The 18,271-nt window shown below is 35.4% G+C and overlaps 1 protein-coding gene across 2 annotated transcripts in view; it reads right to left on the reverse strand.

Moving 5' to 3' along the window:
* Positions 1-1,478: 1,478 nt before the first annotated feature.
* The window catches only part of LOC131153640 (protein CHROMATIN REMODELING 19), a 41,136-nt gene continuing 24,343 nt past the window's right edge, over positions 1,479-18,271 (reverse strand). For both annotated transcript variants that reach the window (XM_058106091.1, XM_058106090.1), the window contains exons 6-12: positions 16,135-16,320; positions 15,813-15,983; positions 15,496-15,654; positions 15,049-15,126; positions 14,814-14,950; positions 2,053-2,271; positions 1,479-1,905 (exon numbers count right to left, since the gene is read on the reverse strand). In XM_058106091.1, the coding sequence (XP_057962074.1) occupies positions 1,743-1,905; positions 2,053-2,271; positions 14,814-14,950; positions 15,049-15,126; positions 15,496-15,654; positions 15,813-15,983; positions 16,135-16,320 (1,113 nt within the window). In that variant the 3' untranslated portion in view covers positions 1,479-1,742. The remainder of the gene's footprint in view (positions 1,906-2,052; positions 2,272-14,813; positions 14,951-15,048; positions 15,127-15,495; positions 15,655-15,812; positions 15,984-16,134; positions 16,321-18,271) is intronic.

Consider the following 18,271-nt stretch of genomic DNA (forward strand, 5'->3'; position numbering starts at 1 on the left):
CAATAGTTTAAATAGCCTTGAACAAATTTATGGAGATGGGCAGATTGTAGCCATCAACCAAGATGACATTGTAAAAATCTTGGTCGTTGATGAAGGTGATTTTGGAGAGGGTGGTGGGAGACGTGTCGCCGAGGCCATTACAAAAAAGCAAGAAGAAGAAAAAGAAAGAAACATTGTAGTCGCTAATGCCATAACGAACATGGTCTATAGTGTCAAGGACGCATTCATTATGGCCCAATTGTGATCAAACCATCACGTAAAGAGGTGGTTAGGAGAAAGGATATGCTTGTTAATGCTACCAACCAAGTAATTTCTAATCAATTTTTTTTTTCCTTAAAAATGATCTTCCCATAAAGAACTTTGTGCATCTATATTAGCGCAACGGTATTTTTGAAATTGAAGGTTGGTTTCATTAAAAATTATAACCACTACTTAGATAAAAGCGTCGAGTATTATAAGAACAAGTTTATGGAGATGGGCAGATCGTAGCCATCAATCAAGATGACATTGTAAAAATCTTGGTCGTTGATGAAGGTGATTTTGGAGAGGGTGGTGGGAGACGTGTCGCCGTGGCCATCACAAAAAAGCAAGAAGAAGAAAAAGAAAGAGACATTGTAGTCGCTAATGCCATAACGAACATGGTCTATAGTGTCAAGGACGCATTCATTATGGCCCAATCGTGATCAAACCATCACGTAAAGAGGTGGCTTGGAGAAAGGATATGCTTGTTAATGCTACCAAGCAAGTAATTTCTAATCAATTTAAAAAAAAAAAAAAAAATGATCTTCCCATAAAGAACTTTTTGCATCTATATTAGCACAAGGATATTTTTGAAAATGAAGGTTGGTTTCATTAAAAATTAAACCACTACTAAGATAAAAGCATCGAGTATTATAAATACTTGAAAATTGTTATATGGTGATTATTTTAGTTCAGGGAGCGGGATTTTATGCATTTTAGCCTTTGAAAACTATTATTCACCTGTTGATTGGAAAACATATCTTCAATGCCTAAATGATTCATCTGGTAGAATATTATTTTGGGCAAGAAATTTTCTCGCCTTCTCCTTGTAAAGTATTTTTAAGATGATTTATAATAGCAAGAAAGCAAAATTGTCTCTTTTATTGGCAAGGTATGCTTATCTAAAATTACTTCTTGACCATCAAAGTTGGTATTAGGAGAATCTATTTAGTAGAAAGTGTTGCCTTCAAACTGCTCGTTTCTCAACATTTTTCTGACTGGCAGATTAGTAAATAAGAAATGATATATTTGTGATAGAGTTTGGGTTGGATTGTCTTAGTCTTGCAAGACTTCAAACCAAAGCCGCTCACCTTTGAAAAAAAAAACAAAAAAATGCCTCAGGTTGGGCTTTTATAACTCCAAATGGCACTAGTAGTTCCGTCTCTGGGGCTCTACTCTACCAGGTTTCAGTGCTTCCCGGTTAACCAAATAAATGCCTAAACACAATCTCACCGTCATCCTGTGAACCAATTTAGTCGATTGATTGTTCAGATCTAATGCAAATACATATCATAAACTAATCATCCTGCAAAACAACTTACCTTTGTTTTGCTCCATTAGCGAAATTTGGTAACCCGCTATATGATTTACACTCATAGCATATGCATTATCAATTGTGAATAGAATCCTATCAAATAAGCATTTAACTAAATGACAACAGAAGGCCCTAAAAAATTGAAAACAAAAATATCCCTCCTGCTCTAGATCAAGATGTTGACATTCTATCCCAGCAAAAGTGCTGACAATATCTCTCCCATAGTTTTCTCTGAAATGTCACCTTCATTATCCACCTCCAAGCCAGACTCTAACACTGCTGCGTCCAAGACTAACTTCCGTTTTGCAATCTCATAAACATTCTCATCAACTGTACCCTTGGTCACCAGCCTGCAGATGACTCAAGGGAGTCACAAGCAAACCATAAAATTTATCTTTTTCGATAGGCAAGTAAAAACCAAAGGAATATGATTTTTCAATACAGTTGCCAAGAAGCAACAAACTGGCAGGAAAGTTAATAGGAAGCGGAGAAAGCACCTGTATATGGTAACAGGTTTTGTTTGACCAATGCGATGACAACGATCTTCAGCCTGGCGGTCTATCTGTGGGTTGAAATCCATATCATGTATGACTACAGTATCAGCCCCAGTCAAGTTCAAACCCTGCCCTCCAGCTCTTGTGGACAACAGGCATGCAAATATGGAAGTGTCATTATTGAACGAATCTACAATGTTTTGCCTCTCTGTCACCTGAGTACTGGCATTTTTCAAGTAGACATGTTTACATAAATCTCGTAGTAGATATGAAAGCAAGTAAAATAAACTGTAAACATTGACCTGTTAAAATCTTAGGGCAAAAGACACTTACCTCCCCTGAGATTTGACAAAAAGACAGAGAACTCCCCTAAGATTTCAAAAATATCACAGACCTTTATTGAGGTTTCAAAAATGCCACAAACCTCCCCTGAGGTTTGCCCAAAAGACACAGACCTCTCTTAAAAAAATGTCTCTTTGTAAAATACAAGGGGAGGATAGTATCTTTTTGACAAACCTCGGGGGAGGTCCATTGAATTCTTGAAATCTCAGGGAAAGTCCTTGAAATTTTTGAAATCTCCAGGGAAGTCATCGTCTTTTTGCCAAACCTCAAGGGAGGTCCATCTCTTTTGCCCTAAAATCTATGCAGATATCTGCAGCTGAGCCCACGAACAGAGAAGTTGGATCTACCCACAGTATAAACAACCCCCCGCCCACAAAAAATAATAAAATAACAGTTCGCAAAACAAGTACCCATTCGAAAGAAAAACAATAATAATAATAATAATAATAACAGAAGCATCAACAACAATAATAATAGCAGAACTATGAAAAAAAGGAATATAGTCAAGAAGAAAAAGATGGGTCTCACCAAAAGGCTTAAAACTATATTAAAAAAATATTAATAAAATTAAAGCATGTAAGGGATGTCTTTCCAAGGCTGGTGTTGATTTGTTCAATTACTTAACAAATATATTATTTCCTTATTGACAAAAAGAAAGATGGGGTTTTAATATTTGTTACATTTTCAAAGCAATGCAGGGCCATGGAGAGAGAGGAGAAGAAAGAAAAGTGAAATGAATCGATACCCTTGCAAGAGACACCAACAGAAGGCACAAAAAATCCAACCATCTCAGTCCAACACAGCTTAAAATCCATTACATCTATGTGTTTATTGATTAATAATTGGGACCTAAACAGAAGCCACACATAATAGTTTCCAAAATATTTTTTTAAAAAAAAAACTTATGAAATGAAAATTTCTAACAATAAAGAAAGTGTAACACTTTCCAAAATAAAAATCAGAAAAATTTTCCACAATTCCTACATTTGGGCTTTCAGATTTGACTTGCATCGTCCATCAATCACTCTTTCCCAGCCACAAATTTTGAAGTTTCCAAGGGTGCCACAGCGGCCTTCAAATTATTAATCACATTGAAACCAACTTAATCTCGTAAAGCATGCATAGGAATGATCTCAAATGAAGTTCTTCCATTGAGGAGGCAAATCTAGGAGGGAAAAGGAACATAGTCATTAGAATGCCTCAAAATTCATTAAAAAATTAGAATGCCTCAAAATTCATTAAAATTCTTCAGCAGCATGATCATCCTATCTAGGAGTTTCTGTACCTTCAAATAATATGGGGGCCTCTTCATAATCAATCCCCTTAAGTTTGCGACATTCATCAATCTCTTAGACAGCCTCTTTCCTTTCTAAAACTACTGGGGTATGAGGTGAGGTCTCTTAAAAAGGTTTTTTAGACCTTTTTTCCCACTTAGCTTCTAAGTTCAAGAATGCATATCAAAGCTCAGCCTGAAGAAGCTTGAATTAATTATGGCATTGGAGGTTGTTAAGAAATTATATCTAGTAGTGGTGGAGTCAAAAAATAAGAACAGTTGGAAATTGAAATTAATGGTAATCCGTCAGTGACAATCAAAAAGTGATGCAGTTAAGACAGCCAAATGCAACAAAATCAGAATAACTGCTGCAAAAAGGTTAGAAATGGTGAACTAAGGCCTAATGGAGGCATTTCAGAATACATCAAACCAATGCTCAGCCTAAAACCGAGGTAAAACATTTTTTCCTCTCCCTCGGGTAATAATCCAACTTCATAGGACAAAAAATCCCTACAATTCATTACTTCTGCACAAAATTACTCATTATTACTGTTCTTATTTGATTTCATATTATGACTATTATAATAAAAAATATTCTTAAAAATAATTACTTATTTTCTTCATCATGAATATTATTGTCAAAATATATTATTATTATATACACATGGACATTACAAGACGACAATATTATTGTTGTTAGATTAACACTTCACCTAAAAGCTAAAGTTGTTAGGTGGTTGTGCACCAACAATGTATATCAACCTTTAACACTCCCTCACATCTGCAGCCGGACAGTGCATGGAGAAAAAATAAACAATAAACACCCACTACAGAGAATATAATAATTTAAACATCACATGATAAATGTGGGCGACAAGCCTAGAACATAAGACCCCCTGGTAACCAACTCTGATACCACGTTGTAGTAACCTAAAAGCTTAAGCTGTTAGGTTGTAGGCAAACAATGTATATCAAGCTTCAACAATTACCATTACAAGTTTCAGGATATTCTTCTAATATTACTGAAATAACATTAGAATACCTACATTAGGTTAACATTATAATTTTATATTCCTATGACCAAATAACAATATTCTTGGAAGATAGTAATTCTATATTCCCAGCATAAGATACACAGGAGGATATTTAGAATAACTTGGGCCAAATTCCCCCAAAAGATCAAGAATTCGAGTAATGAACCTCAACTCCCATATAAGCATTCTCCCCAAAAAAGAGTTGAATATGCTTTAGTGTCTCTCTATCTCAATTATCTATTCACCTCATATCGTCCCCTAATGCAAATGCTTATGGTGGAGTCTTCCAGCTATAATGGCAGAGGATCTCTGTTGGGATTTAATCTAGATTGGAGATACAAGCTTTTATCCAAGACTGGAGAAAATCAATAGTGAAAATTCAGTTCTCTGTATTCAGCAGTATCCATGCATAAATTGACGGATAAGATTTTGTTTATTACTCATTAGTTCTCGGAGTGTATTTCATCTACATTTGTCCACTTGGGAGTGTTTTTCTTATTGTAAGAGTTTGGAAAGTTCTGTTTAATGGGTGGTCCATCAGGAACAATATGTAGAAAACTTTTGGTATTAAGGTGGAGCTCAAAGGGGAATAAGCATTCTGTTTCTGTACACAGCAGTCTAAAAGGTTTACAATAAAATGGCTTTGTTGAAGCATTGCAATCATTGACATATGTTCAGGCATCAAGGGTTCCTACGCAGAAGGATGCATCTAGTGCGAGAAAAGGAATCGGTTGGAGTCAAGTGGTTAAGAGACTTGACCGGGCATCATCCAATAAAAATAATGGACAGTGTTTCAATTGTGTTTGATTAATGTCAACTTAGTGTGAGAAGCAAGAGATGGGAGAGAGGGTTTAGCAGCTACAGTTTCCCAGTATCGCAGTGAAGGTTGGATCCAAGTCTTATATTTCTGGGCTGGAAGCTAAGGTTCAGATTTACTCTTACTGCAATGAAGGTAGAAGTCTTACAATTTTGGGCGGGAAGCTAGGCTTTAGTGGAGTCGGTTAGGTTCAATTTCCTTTTCTTTTAATTTGGTCACATCGTAAAGGGCAGCTCATCAAGCCCGGTTTTGAAATAAAATATGCTTGGATAATTCCAATGGCGATCAGGCGGTGTGTGGCCCAATACGAGATGTCAAAGCCTAGAAAGGTGGATTGAATGAAGCAAGATATAACTATCAGAAATCTTTGGGTATTGATGTAGAGTTTAAGTCCGAATGCTCAAGCCCAAAGACTGTTTCATGGAAGATAGGATAGATACTTTATCTGCTTCGGCTAACAGGTCTGCAAGGCAAGCGATCATGCTGTGGAGTCATCCTCAAACCACTCTCCAGTGAATTGAAATCTCGTAGCCACCAGGATTTCAAACCTCAGGAGTTTGTCCAAGAGCTAGGAGTACGAATCAAGGGTCTTAGAAGGATCCCAATGTCAATTTTTCCAATGAAGAGTTTCCTAACAAAGAAGTCAACAAAACATCAGCTGGTGCCAAAGGCACTCTCATGCACAAGTCAACGGTACCAAATGTGGAAAATATTAGTGAAATAAGTCTCTTGTAGCTCCTATAGAAGATAAGGGAGGGACGACTCATATGGTATGAACACTTGCAACATAGGCCACATAGTGCGCTAGTGAGGAAGAGTGAGTTAGTTACTATGGGGGGCAGTAAAAGGGGGAGGGGTGGACCTAAAACAACCTGGAAGGAGATAGTAAGGATTTAATAGCCCAGAATCTATCAAAAGAAATGGTCCATGATCGCATAAATTGGCGAAAAAGGGTCCATATAGCCGACCCAACCTAGTGGGACTTAAGGCTTGGTTTTGTTGTTGTTGTTGTTGTTGGAGCTGGAAAGCGACCTACTTAAGCTCAGTCTGGAAAATTTTATACCCATCGCCTCATCAGGCAGCAATGCAAGCTGCCAAAATGTAAAAAAGTTTCAAAGCATTGAATTAAACCTAATGATTGAAGAAAAAAAAAAAACTTTTAAAGAGAAATAATAATGGTGGCTTTCTTCTTGTGGAGAGCCTAACTAACCTATGAGGTGTGGACCAGGCAAGAAGGTTAGTGAGAGAAGTCAATTAAAGGTAAACAAGAACTGAGGAGATGTGTGAAATGGAGAGTGATTTTGATAGCAAATTTGCATGTGGAAACTCTCTTAAGCAGTGTGGGTGCATGTCGTATTTCACAATTAGCAGGTAAGACTTCCCACATATTAGTGACCCCAAGAGAAGGCTTAGAAGGTTTTACTTTTTGGCGATGGGCTGGGTAAAGATCAACTGGCATTTATCACAAAAGCGATGATATTTTGCCCCTCTGTAAAGCAAATTAACAAGAAGGATATCCAATCTCAATTGTTGATGGTTAAGATGAGCTTGTGGTTGTCTAATTATGGAGGACAAGAAGTTTAAAAAAAAAAATCGTGAGCTAACTCATTTTAAGTGTTTGATACGTTACAACTAAATGGGGTCAAAGAGGCATTTTGATTTAGCTGTGTAAGGTTCATGGTTTTAAATTGCGGTCGCAGGTAACGTCACGTAACAGTGAGGGGCGTCGAAGATGCGGATGTCGCAGGTAACCCCTTCTAACTATTCAAAAATTGATGTCCCCGAGTCTTTTTTTATCTTAGGAGCACAGGCAAAGAGTACTCCCCCACATGTCTTTCAGAAAAATATAATGTTTAGCTCCGAGAGGTGATTTAAACTCAAATTAGTAGAACAAATCAAGAGATTGTCTGTAATTCAACATATGTGGAGAAATTAGCCTGTAGGATCCATCAGATTTGAGATCTGATGGTTTAGGATTGATCGCAAGGATATTCAGTGGCAGAAAGAGATCCTCTCACGCAGAAATGCAGTGATAAATGATATAAAAGGTGCCACTCTATGGATTCTCCACCCATACTTCTAGATCTGTAGAAAATTCTGAGTATATCAGACTTGATAGAAAATCAAAAGGGAAATTTTTGTGCTACAAAGTTGTGCTCTAGTTAACACTAATTGATAAATCTTAAAGCAACAAACAATGTTAATTATGCTTTGTTCAGCACTGCATCATCCCCCACCCCCTACATCTGAAGAAACAGACCTCTATGTGAGTGGCCAGCTTTTGCAAGTTGTCATTGTCTACTTTTTAAAATCCTTCCCACTTATTGCATGAGCTTCATTCATCTAGTTTCCCTTCCCACTTCACTTCATGAGCTTCATTCATCTATCACTTCACAAGGAAGTGGTAATATTTCCTTTACCTGTTTTTTTTTTTTTTGTATAGAAGCTTTCTTGGGAATAGGAAAAGAAACAGATAGGATAAAGGAGAATGATAAAGGAGAACAATTAATTCTCACTAGGAAAGGGAAAAAATAAACACCAATTTAACAAAGCCCAGCAGTCTCACTTGACATCTCGAAACCAACATCCCTTAAAACAGCTACACTATTAAGCCAAAAGAGAAGCCAAATACCTCACCTTGTCTCAGAGAAGCCCCACTGATAATTTCTTTCCAGAAAAACTCTAGCTTTCCTTTTCAGCCAAATTTCCCGTAACACAGCACAAAGAGCACTCCACAACTTTACATCCTTACCCTTCCCAAAACCACTAAAAAGAAATGTCAAGAGCTCCTCCACCGACTTCAGACAAACCGACACTTCACCAAGAACTCCAAAAAAAGAGTATTCCAAATGCCCCAAGCAAATTAACAACTTAGAAACAAATGAGATACATACTCAGGATTATTCCCACACAAGACATGTATTAGGAGACAAAGCTTTGAAGGCCTCCTACTCCGCAGCAGATTGCTCGTTTTAACTCTATTAAATGCCACCAGCCTTGTACATGACTTTACCTTAGAACTTTAGCCTACCAATCTACCCTGATAGAGAGGAAAAACCACATCAGCATCAATAAGAAAGATTTACACAAATAATCCTCCGATCAATCCAAAGACCAACTGTCTCATTACTCATACGAGAGATTTTGCAGTCCATTACAATAAGCAAAGAAGACAGCTCCTTGATCTCTTTATCATTTGAATCCCTTCTAAAATGAAAGTCTCAAGAAAAATAAGAAAAGAAAAAATCATATCATTATGGTGAGAAGAAGGATGAGACAAACAAGCAAATGAACTGGATAATTCATCCACACAGCTTCCCAAAACCTAATATAATCACCTTCCTTTACCCAATTGAAACTTTATTGAAGGAAGAAAAGAAGGTTAAGCCTCCAATGACTCCAGAGAACTTAAGCCCAAATTAGATTCCCACACATTATCTTGAATAACATATTTAGGACCCAATTAAGTCTGGAAACAGTTTTCATTTTCCATTTTATTTTCCAAAAAACAGAATTACAAAAAATTTAGCTAGTTTTTCATTTTCACAACATTTGTATTAAATCGGATGAACAATAAAAAAATTTGGCACTATTTGCTAGTGAAAATAATTTTATTTTCCACTTCTAATTTTTCAAACAAATACAAAAATGCCACCGTGTTTTTCACTTTTCCAAATTTATATAGAAGAGAGTTGGAAGCCATTTTTTTTATTATTATTTTCTAGATTTCTAACACTTTCTATGTGCATTGAAGCATGGAATTCAAATCTTGGAATTTGATTTATATGGACTGTATTGAGTTTCTTCCAAATCGACACAAATCGAAAAATTTACGCCCCCAAAACCCATTATCCCAAATATTACTCTACATAATTTTTTGAAAATTGAAAAACTCGTTATTTTTTTGCAATGATTTTGAAATTTAAAAATACAAAATGTAAAATTGTTTTACACATTGAAACAAACTCTTTATTTTTTACCTTTAAAATATTGAAAAATCAAGAAGTAAGCTAAATTTTTTATACTTCATTGCAAAACTTAAAAATAAAAAATGGAAAATGTTTTTGACAACTAGATGTTTGAGCTCAAGGGAATTCACCTTCAAGGGAAACCACCACAACCATTTAGCCAAGAGGGTAGTGTTTTTAGACACTAAAGTACCACGACACAAACGCTCCTTCCTTCAACCTACATATAATTTTCAAATTAACCAAATGATCTCTCCTCTACCCTACACCTAACCATAGGAAATCCCTCAACCCTCTCTAGCTTTCAAGCTACCCCTCCTAAAAGCCAAACAAAGGTGAAAAACCAAAACATAGAGGAATGGTGGTAGACTTGAAACTTTCCTTTAGGTTATAAAGATTAAATTTACTTGAAATTGCAAAAAAAATACTCGTAAATTGAATACTAAATGAAAATAGAAAAACTAATTCTTTAAATAATAAATAAAATTAACAATATCAAAAATAGTAAATAAATAAAATTTATCATAAAAAAAATATCGAGTAGGAATACTCCTCTAAAATCTTCTAAAACTAATCCCAAGTTTTTAATATATATTAAGACAAACAACAAAATTTCTTAAAAGATATATACTGGAAATAAAACCATACGTCTAGAAGTACCTCCAAGAAAAAAAGTCAAATTTATTGGAAATTAGAAGAAATTCATCAATTGGCAAAGTAAACAAAATGTAATGGTCTTAGATAATTTTAGTTACTGAATCACAGTTCTATAAATCTTTAACAAATGACACATATAGCAACTGAAAGGCAAAACTATTGAATTATGCTCATATGCATGTGAATTGAACATCATTTTAATCTTTCGCAAATCAAAAGAATGAATAACAAACACATGATAAAAAGAGTTAAAAGAAATTTATTTAAAAAAATAAAAAATAAAAACCTTAACTTATAAAATTAAATAACTGCAAAATTTTGTAAAGGGTAAATATGTAACACGCTTTGTCAAAAAACATCATTAGATAATAATACATTTACTTTTTTAAAATGCCCAGTACATAACTATTGCATAACAATCTATTATGTCTAAAACTGAATTTCAAAACATTGTCTCTACATACCTATTTGACTAACTAATTATATTTGTATAAGCTATAACAAAATAGCCTAATGCATTTTAGATCAGTAAATTTTTAAAAATAAAAAATAAAATTAGAAAAGGGTATTGAGGGAAAGCCACCCAACTACAATCAAAAACAACCCACTATGCCATTTTTTACTTGTTGAGGACATACCTGATCCTTCAAAAGCTCTTTTATTTCTCTCTCACACAAACCAAAAGATGGCAAGGGGAATGAGGCCTATAACTCTTTTCTCCTTTCCTTGCTGAATCAGATGCCTTTATCTTCCTCCACTGATATGGAAGTAACCCCCTGCTGTCTCATCAAAAGAAGTGACCAAATTCCAAAAATTCCAGGTCCAAGAGCAGTTCAAGAGGATTGTGGACAACAGTTCAGCATTATCCAAACATAAAAAGCACTTATTAACGAGGGCCATCCTCTTTGTGGTGGCTGCTGTTTTCCAGATGGGTACCCAAGGGAAGTTATTGCCGATTGATACCAATGGATTGAGGTTATTGTAATAGGATCTCTTATGCAGGAACCACTTGGGAACATTTGTAGTGTTCCAATATTGGTATTTGTACAAGTTGTCACAAAAGTCTGTAGGATGGTCAATTCCCAGTCAGACATTTTTTACCAAGGAATGTCCCCAAAAATATTTCGATCTATGACTCAAAAGAGATTAATCCCAATGAGCGCATCCTGATCACAAGCCAAATTAAAAATGGACCGAGGGGCGATTGGCCGGAACAAATATCATGCCAAAAGAAAAAGTTAATCCAAATCATTGTGCTGAAGACCATACTTAGAAGAAATGGCTCTCCTTCAAAGGTGGTCCTCTTCCTTCATGAATCTCCAAAGTCATTTCCAGTTCACATGATCAAAATCCTTCTCCATGTCAAGCTTACAAACCAACCCCCTTTCCCTATCCTTCCAATGCACATCCACAACTTCATTAGTGATAAGGGTTGCATCCACGATTTGTTTGCCTGCTATAGGGCATGTTGGTGCTGGCCAATAACTTCCAAAATAGCTTTTTCAAAGCCTCATAGCAAGAACTTTGAACAGAATCTTATAAATATTACCCACAAGATGATTGGGCATGAGGGTCACAAAAGTAAAATTAATGCAACTCAATGTGCCATTTCTGAAGAAGTCCTCAAATATGTGGAGTATGTCCTACATGAGAATACCCCAATTTGCCTGGTAAAAAGCTGAGAAACCATCGCAAACCAGGCATTTATCCCCATTACTATCCTTGAGAGCTTGGTAAATTTCTTCTTCTTGCTATGCTAGGATTACGGGAGCTGAAAGTAAGGTCATCCACTACTAGCTTCCAGACCTCATGTTCAGTGTAAAGATCCTTATAGAAATCACTAGTGCCATTTTCAATATCTTCTTCATCAACCAAAGTGCCCCTCAATTTCCATTCTCGTCAACCTGTTCAATCTTCAATGCATATTTACTGTTTGGGAAAAGAAACTAGTGTTTTGGTCCCCCCTCTTTAAGCCACACATCCCTGGATTTTTGCCTCCATGTGGTATTTTCCAATTTAATGACCTAAGCAAGTTCTTTCCTAAGCAAATATCTTATAGCCTTGCTTTCGGCATTGAGGCCATAACCAAGTTCCCCCCTCATCCAGCTCCTTAATGCCATTAAAAATCAGTCTTTTCAAGTGAATATCCCCAAACATACTCCGTTCCACCACTTCAGCATATCCTTCAGTCCCTTCAATTTCAATGCAAAAACAAAGCTTGCTTTCCCCTTGAAATGAAGAGTAAACCACAAATGATTCAGCTGGTCACTGAAACCGAGAAGTCTAAGTTACATGTTTTCAAATCAAAATGGAGTTCACCACCACTTAACTGCTCCAGTATCTAGGAGGTTAGTTAAGCAATACGAGATAAGCCTAGGGAGGAGATTCTGAGTAACCTTTGGGAAATGCTCGTCCCAATCTGGGGAGTTTAAGAACTAATCAAAACTCAAGGGAGACTACAAGGTGTTGGACCAAGTAAAATGGCCACCAATGAGAAGAAGTTCAACAAGGCATTCACATTGACAAAATTAGGGAACTTTCGCATGCAATTGTTCTCAAAGGTTCCCCAACTTCTTTCACAGGGATATAAAACCATATTTCCCTATGACCCATGGAGCATCCCACCTTCTTTTAACTTCCAAGAGGTCATTCCAAAATATCTGTTTAGAGGGTGATAAGGATCCACTTGAAGTTACCCTCCATGTTTCTCACTAGCTTGGTACCAAGAAAGAATTTGAGGAGTGATTCAGCATTCCACCACTCCATGCTTCCATAAAATAAGAATACCCCTGCATTTCTAGCAGCTCCAATGCAAATTTCATTTCCAGACCTATGCCCCATAAGTTGTTGACCATAATCTAATCCATATATTCAGCTTTAGTTTCCTATAAGCAAACATCTTCTCACCACTTCTAAAGAAAAGACTGATTAAAGCCCTTTTTGATGTGTCATGAAGTCCCCTCAAATCCCATGATAATAGCCTAATATAACTTTATTAAAAATTTTCTGTATCAATAAAGATTCTCTCATATGTTCTTCATCGATAATATATAATATTTTTTTTCTAAATTTTATTTTAAGAATGATGTCATGCATTAGTAAATATGAATATACATAGATACATAATATATATATATATATATATAAAATCAAGATAAGTATAATTACAATAAGGCATTATCAAATCGTTCAAAATAAAAATTACAATTATTTCTTATAAGTTTAGGTAAACATATGCTTAATCTTTCTTAGAGTTGGATTTTAGAATATAGTTTTGGTATTATCTTCTGATATCATTTTTATGCTTTTGTAAAACAATACAGCCTTAGTCAATTCTTTAAGGTTACCATACTCATGTCACATTTAACCCTAGCACAGTAACACTGACACTTCTCTAACATGCATCTAGCATTTTCATAAACCTTGCTCATAACTTTTAAAACGTGTTTTCCATATATGATGCTTCTCCAAGACTTCTCTTGCAGCGTTCTTTTATTTTATTCAAGAAAAATCATAACTACAAAAACATATATTACAACTTTGGGTTAGAAAAAGAAAAAAAACTACAATAAACTTATTGACATTTTCAGTGGAAAGACATATACATTGAGAACTTTACAATAAAACAAAAAAACAAAGAAAAAATGTACGTATTCAACTTTTTATGAAGTGTTATATGAATATTTAAATTTAAATTTGTTCATGCATAATATATTTAAATATATGATATTATAAAATTTTAGTATTGGTGTACCGGTCAACTATTTAAATATAATATTAAATAATTTAACTTTAAGTATTTATGTCCTGCATGTCTTATATTTTTGTGTTTTTTCTTTCTCCATATTTCATATTGTTTCACAGCACTATTACATATCCATTTCCATATTTTATAATTGCAAATAAATATTTTTTTATGAATAACTTTAGCCCTCTATGGAACCTGGAAAATTATGATTTTATGTCTCATTAACCTTTAATTTTTCTTACTTCTAATCATATTAAAACAAAATTTCATTTTTAATAATATAGAGAGAAAATACAACAGGAAATGGATTCCCTTTTTATCTTCTTTTCCTTGTACATATTATAAGTTATAAACAAGTCAAAAAATTATCAATTTGTTAAAAAAAAAAAACACTTCTAAATTACATTAGAATTATCAAAATGTATTAAACTTATTTACTTGCAACAACGTATTCATGTGCGATGCATGTTATATATTTACTAGTTTCTCCATGTTTACTTAATATCTATAAGACACAATGAGCAAGTCAAAATCAAGTTTCTCAAAATGTATACAAAATTATAGACTTTGTTTTATATACCATTAAAGAGATTTTTTTCCTATCATATTTTTTATGTTATATTCTTTGTATATAAATCTTATTTCTTGTCAATGTCAAGTCATGATGTATATACCAATATATGTGCATTAGCGTAGCCATCCATTATTAGGAATCTAGGTTTTAAAAGATCTGTACTGTGCCCTGCAGAAGCATTATATTCCCAAAAAAATTATAAATTACAATAATCACTCAGCATACTATGGCAAGATATATTCAACATGTAAACCATCAAATAGGCATCTGGGAATTCGACATAGATATGCCCATAGACTATTGATTGCAGCCTCATAGACTATTCCATTGCAATGTAGTGAACAGTGATACCTTCCATCGAGGCGTCTATACGTAACCCCAATTACATCCAAAGTCCACTCCAAAATGTCAAGCATTGATGTCCACTGACTAAAAATCAGAACCCTATGTCCCCTTTCCTTCAGTGATGGGAGAAGTTCAGCTAGTGCCTGCAGCAATGCAGTGTAAACAAAACAGGTCAAAATTTTTCATGAACACGAGATATCAAACTTAGCACCCTTATTTCTTTTTTCTTTTTTTCACATACCCTACATTTTGCAGAACCCATAACATGCTCATCAGGAAGGATTCCCTTCAAGTCTGAAACACCATAGTAAAGCAAAAGCTGCATGGGGGTAGCCAGAAGATACATCATCTTTAGAAGATAATAACTCTACTAGTACTCATACCTAAACAACAGGAAGCTTCATAAAACAAAAATCTCAGATTCAGGTCACAGAAATCATGTATTCAAGAAAAGTAAAGGGCAATTAAAATTCAAAAGCAGCAAAAGCCACCATATTATAGAAAGTGGAAATAATAAATAACGGACAGCAACAACTATGATGATAACAATGACATATATATTCAAGCTCATAACCAAAAACAGTTTTTGTACTATCAGCAGTAATCAGTAAAACTTAAAAACCAAAGAGTTACATTTGGTTTTAAAGGTCAACAACTTTCACAATGCTAACAGAAAATGAAGAATTACCCTGTGAATCGAGAAATCATTATAACTTTTAAGCTCCTCAATCACTCTGTCTAATGTGCATTCAAAGCCAAACACGCCCTTCGGGTGCAACCTTTTAGCAAATCGAATGACATCTTCATCGCTGTAAATATGCCTCACCAATAAAGGATGATTTGCTATCTAGAATGATCAAAAGATAGGCCAATCAGAAAAACACAAGCATTCATGTCTGTGTGTTCCATTGCATTATATCATCCAAGTAATATGGACTTAAGAAAAATGTAATTTACTAGCTAGAGAGAGAGAGAGGGAAGAAGAAGAAGAAGAAGCTGCATCACCTTACGAAACTGAATAAAATAATTGGAAATCTGACGCCGAGGAAGAAGAACAACATTGTTTGAGTTGGCTTCTGAAAGCTTAGAAAAACGAGTTTGTGAAGCGGCCCGATACTCCTCAATGGCCTTTCTATAAGCATCATCTTGTTGCCTTTCCATAAACACATACTCAACCTGCAAAAACATTTTCTTGTTTTTCTAATATTATGCAAAACACTAGATAAAAGAAAACAAATTTTCAAATCAAGGTCTCCAATTAAAGAAAAATCAACAAATTTCAGTGCATAGATTGAAAGATAATGACATAAACAAGCATCTAAAATACCCGCTGTATCTTTGGAGCCAGTTGCTGCATTATATCAGATTTTAAACGCCTCAGAATAAATGGCCCCAAGATCGACTTCATACGAGTAATTAAATCTCCATCTTCTGCATTTAAAAGCTTTTTCAAGTCCACATCCCCAGTAGCAAAAATATCAGGCATTATGAACTCCAACAATGACCATAACTCCTGCAAATAAAATGGTACAAATAATAAGCATGTCTGGTGGTGCCAACCTCGACATTTTGTAGTGCTACAGAAGAGTAATTGATGCCACTCTGTTATGAGTTATCAGACCCAGCCATCTTGGTTTAGAGAAAAGTGCAGCATTAATGGTTGCTACACAAAAATCAAGAGCGTAGATGTTACAATAAAAGGGGCATCCCCAGGCCACAAGGCTCCCCACTTTGCAAGGGTAGGGGGAGGGCTTTCACAGTGTAGGCAATCTTACCCCTGCTTTTAATGCAGAGGCTTTTTTTTCTTGGAGTTGAACCCATGACCAAGTCACAAAGGAGCAACCTTACCATTTATCTAAGGCCCGCCCTCAGCGTACGTTATAATGACAAATCTAAAAATACAAAGTCACAAAGTACAGTATAATCATAGTTACCAGAAAACACTAAAACCTTAGCAAACCTCGTATTGGTATGAACATTCCAAAACACAGAACAATATGGTTCCAGAACACTAAATTAATGTTCAACATTCTAGGTGACACTATGACTATCCCAAGTCCCAATAAAATATGACACCATCAAACCCCTGATCCTCTATAGTGGATATTACAACTAGAGGTTTAGAATTTAAAAATCACAAAATATAATACAATAATCATCCCAAGAACACATGACAATCCTGAAAATAGAATTCACCATATAAGACTAAATTTCATACACAACCACCTGCAAGTCAAACACACACTCAAGATGCAAATGAAGTAGAAATAAAGCATTTAAAGCTTTACAGAAATTCACTGCTTTGACCAGAGGAGGGTTAACAGAATCATAGAAATAGCAAAGCAACAGATGCAAAGGTTGAGGCAAGGAATAAATTTTAAAAATGTAAGCAAGACAGATATAAGTTCAATGAAAGCATGACTTTTCACAACCAAAAATCATGATCATCCTAAAGTTACCGAAACTTAAATATTGTAGTCCTGAATCAAGAAGAACCTGGCCATACTCCTTCAGGAATCCAGCATGTTGTTCAGCTATCTTCAGATTTTTCCAATGTCCCTGACCCAGACCTGGGAGGAATTCATGAGACAAAAACAGAGGCTGATGATCTTGTAGAGGTTTTGGTATAAGACAAAGACTGCAGTATTCCTATTCATAGAGGCACAGTTACAGATTCTTGTCCTGAATCAAGAAGTTCCTTGTCAAACTCCTGTGGTACCGCTTACTTCTGGATTTTCCATAGCCCCATCCTTCAGTACCAAATAAGGCAGCAAGAGGCCTCTGAAATGACCAAATAAGGGCCCAGCAGGTAAACGATGGTTTTCTTTTCTTTTCTTTTTTTAATAATAAAAGAAGCTATATTAGTTAGAAAGAAGAGAAGGTACAATGTGCGGGGGCGAGGATCCCCCTGAAGAGAAGGTAAACAACAGTTTTTCTGATACATTATCCTAGATTGTCGAGGATTCATACAAACCTTGAGTCACCTTTGTGCCATAGGGAGCTAACTAATTTAAAAGCCATTTGGGACACAATGGTAGCCTTTATTAAGGATTGTCTTATAGGGAATTTCTGTTTGTCGGTTTTACTATAGCTTACGGGTTTCAAATTGTGGTGGTTCATGTCAGTTTATGGCCCAAATTCCTCCTCCATGCGTAATTCTTTCTTTGAGTTAGGTAGTGCTTTTGGCCTTTGCAGTCCACAGTCGTGGTGGCAGGCAATATTTCAATTTGATTTGCAATTCTAGGGACAGATTAGGCAGTGCTAGGGTCTGTAGCAGCATGAGGAGGTTTGATTTTTTTATTAAAGACTGCAAGCTTAGGGATATTCCTTTAATAGATTTTTGTCCACCAATGAACGGGAAAGAGACCTTGTATGGCCTATTTCCGACCATTGCCCCATGCTTTTAGGCTCTTAACCTGGTGTTGTGGAGTCCTATCCCTTTTAGATTTAAGAACATGTTGACG

The sequence above is a fragment of the Malania oleifera genome, chromosome 4 (genome assembly GCF_029873635.1).
Source record: "Malania oleifera isolate guangnan ecotype guangnan chromosome 4, ASM2987363v1, whole genome shotgun sequence".
Lineage (NCBI taxonomy): Eukaryota > Viridiplantae > Streptophyta > Magnoliopsida > Santalales > Ximeniaceae > Malania > Malania oleifera.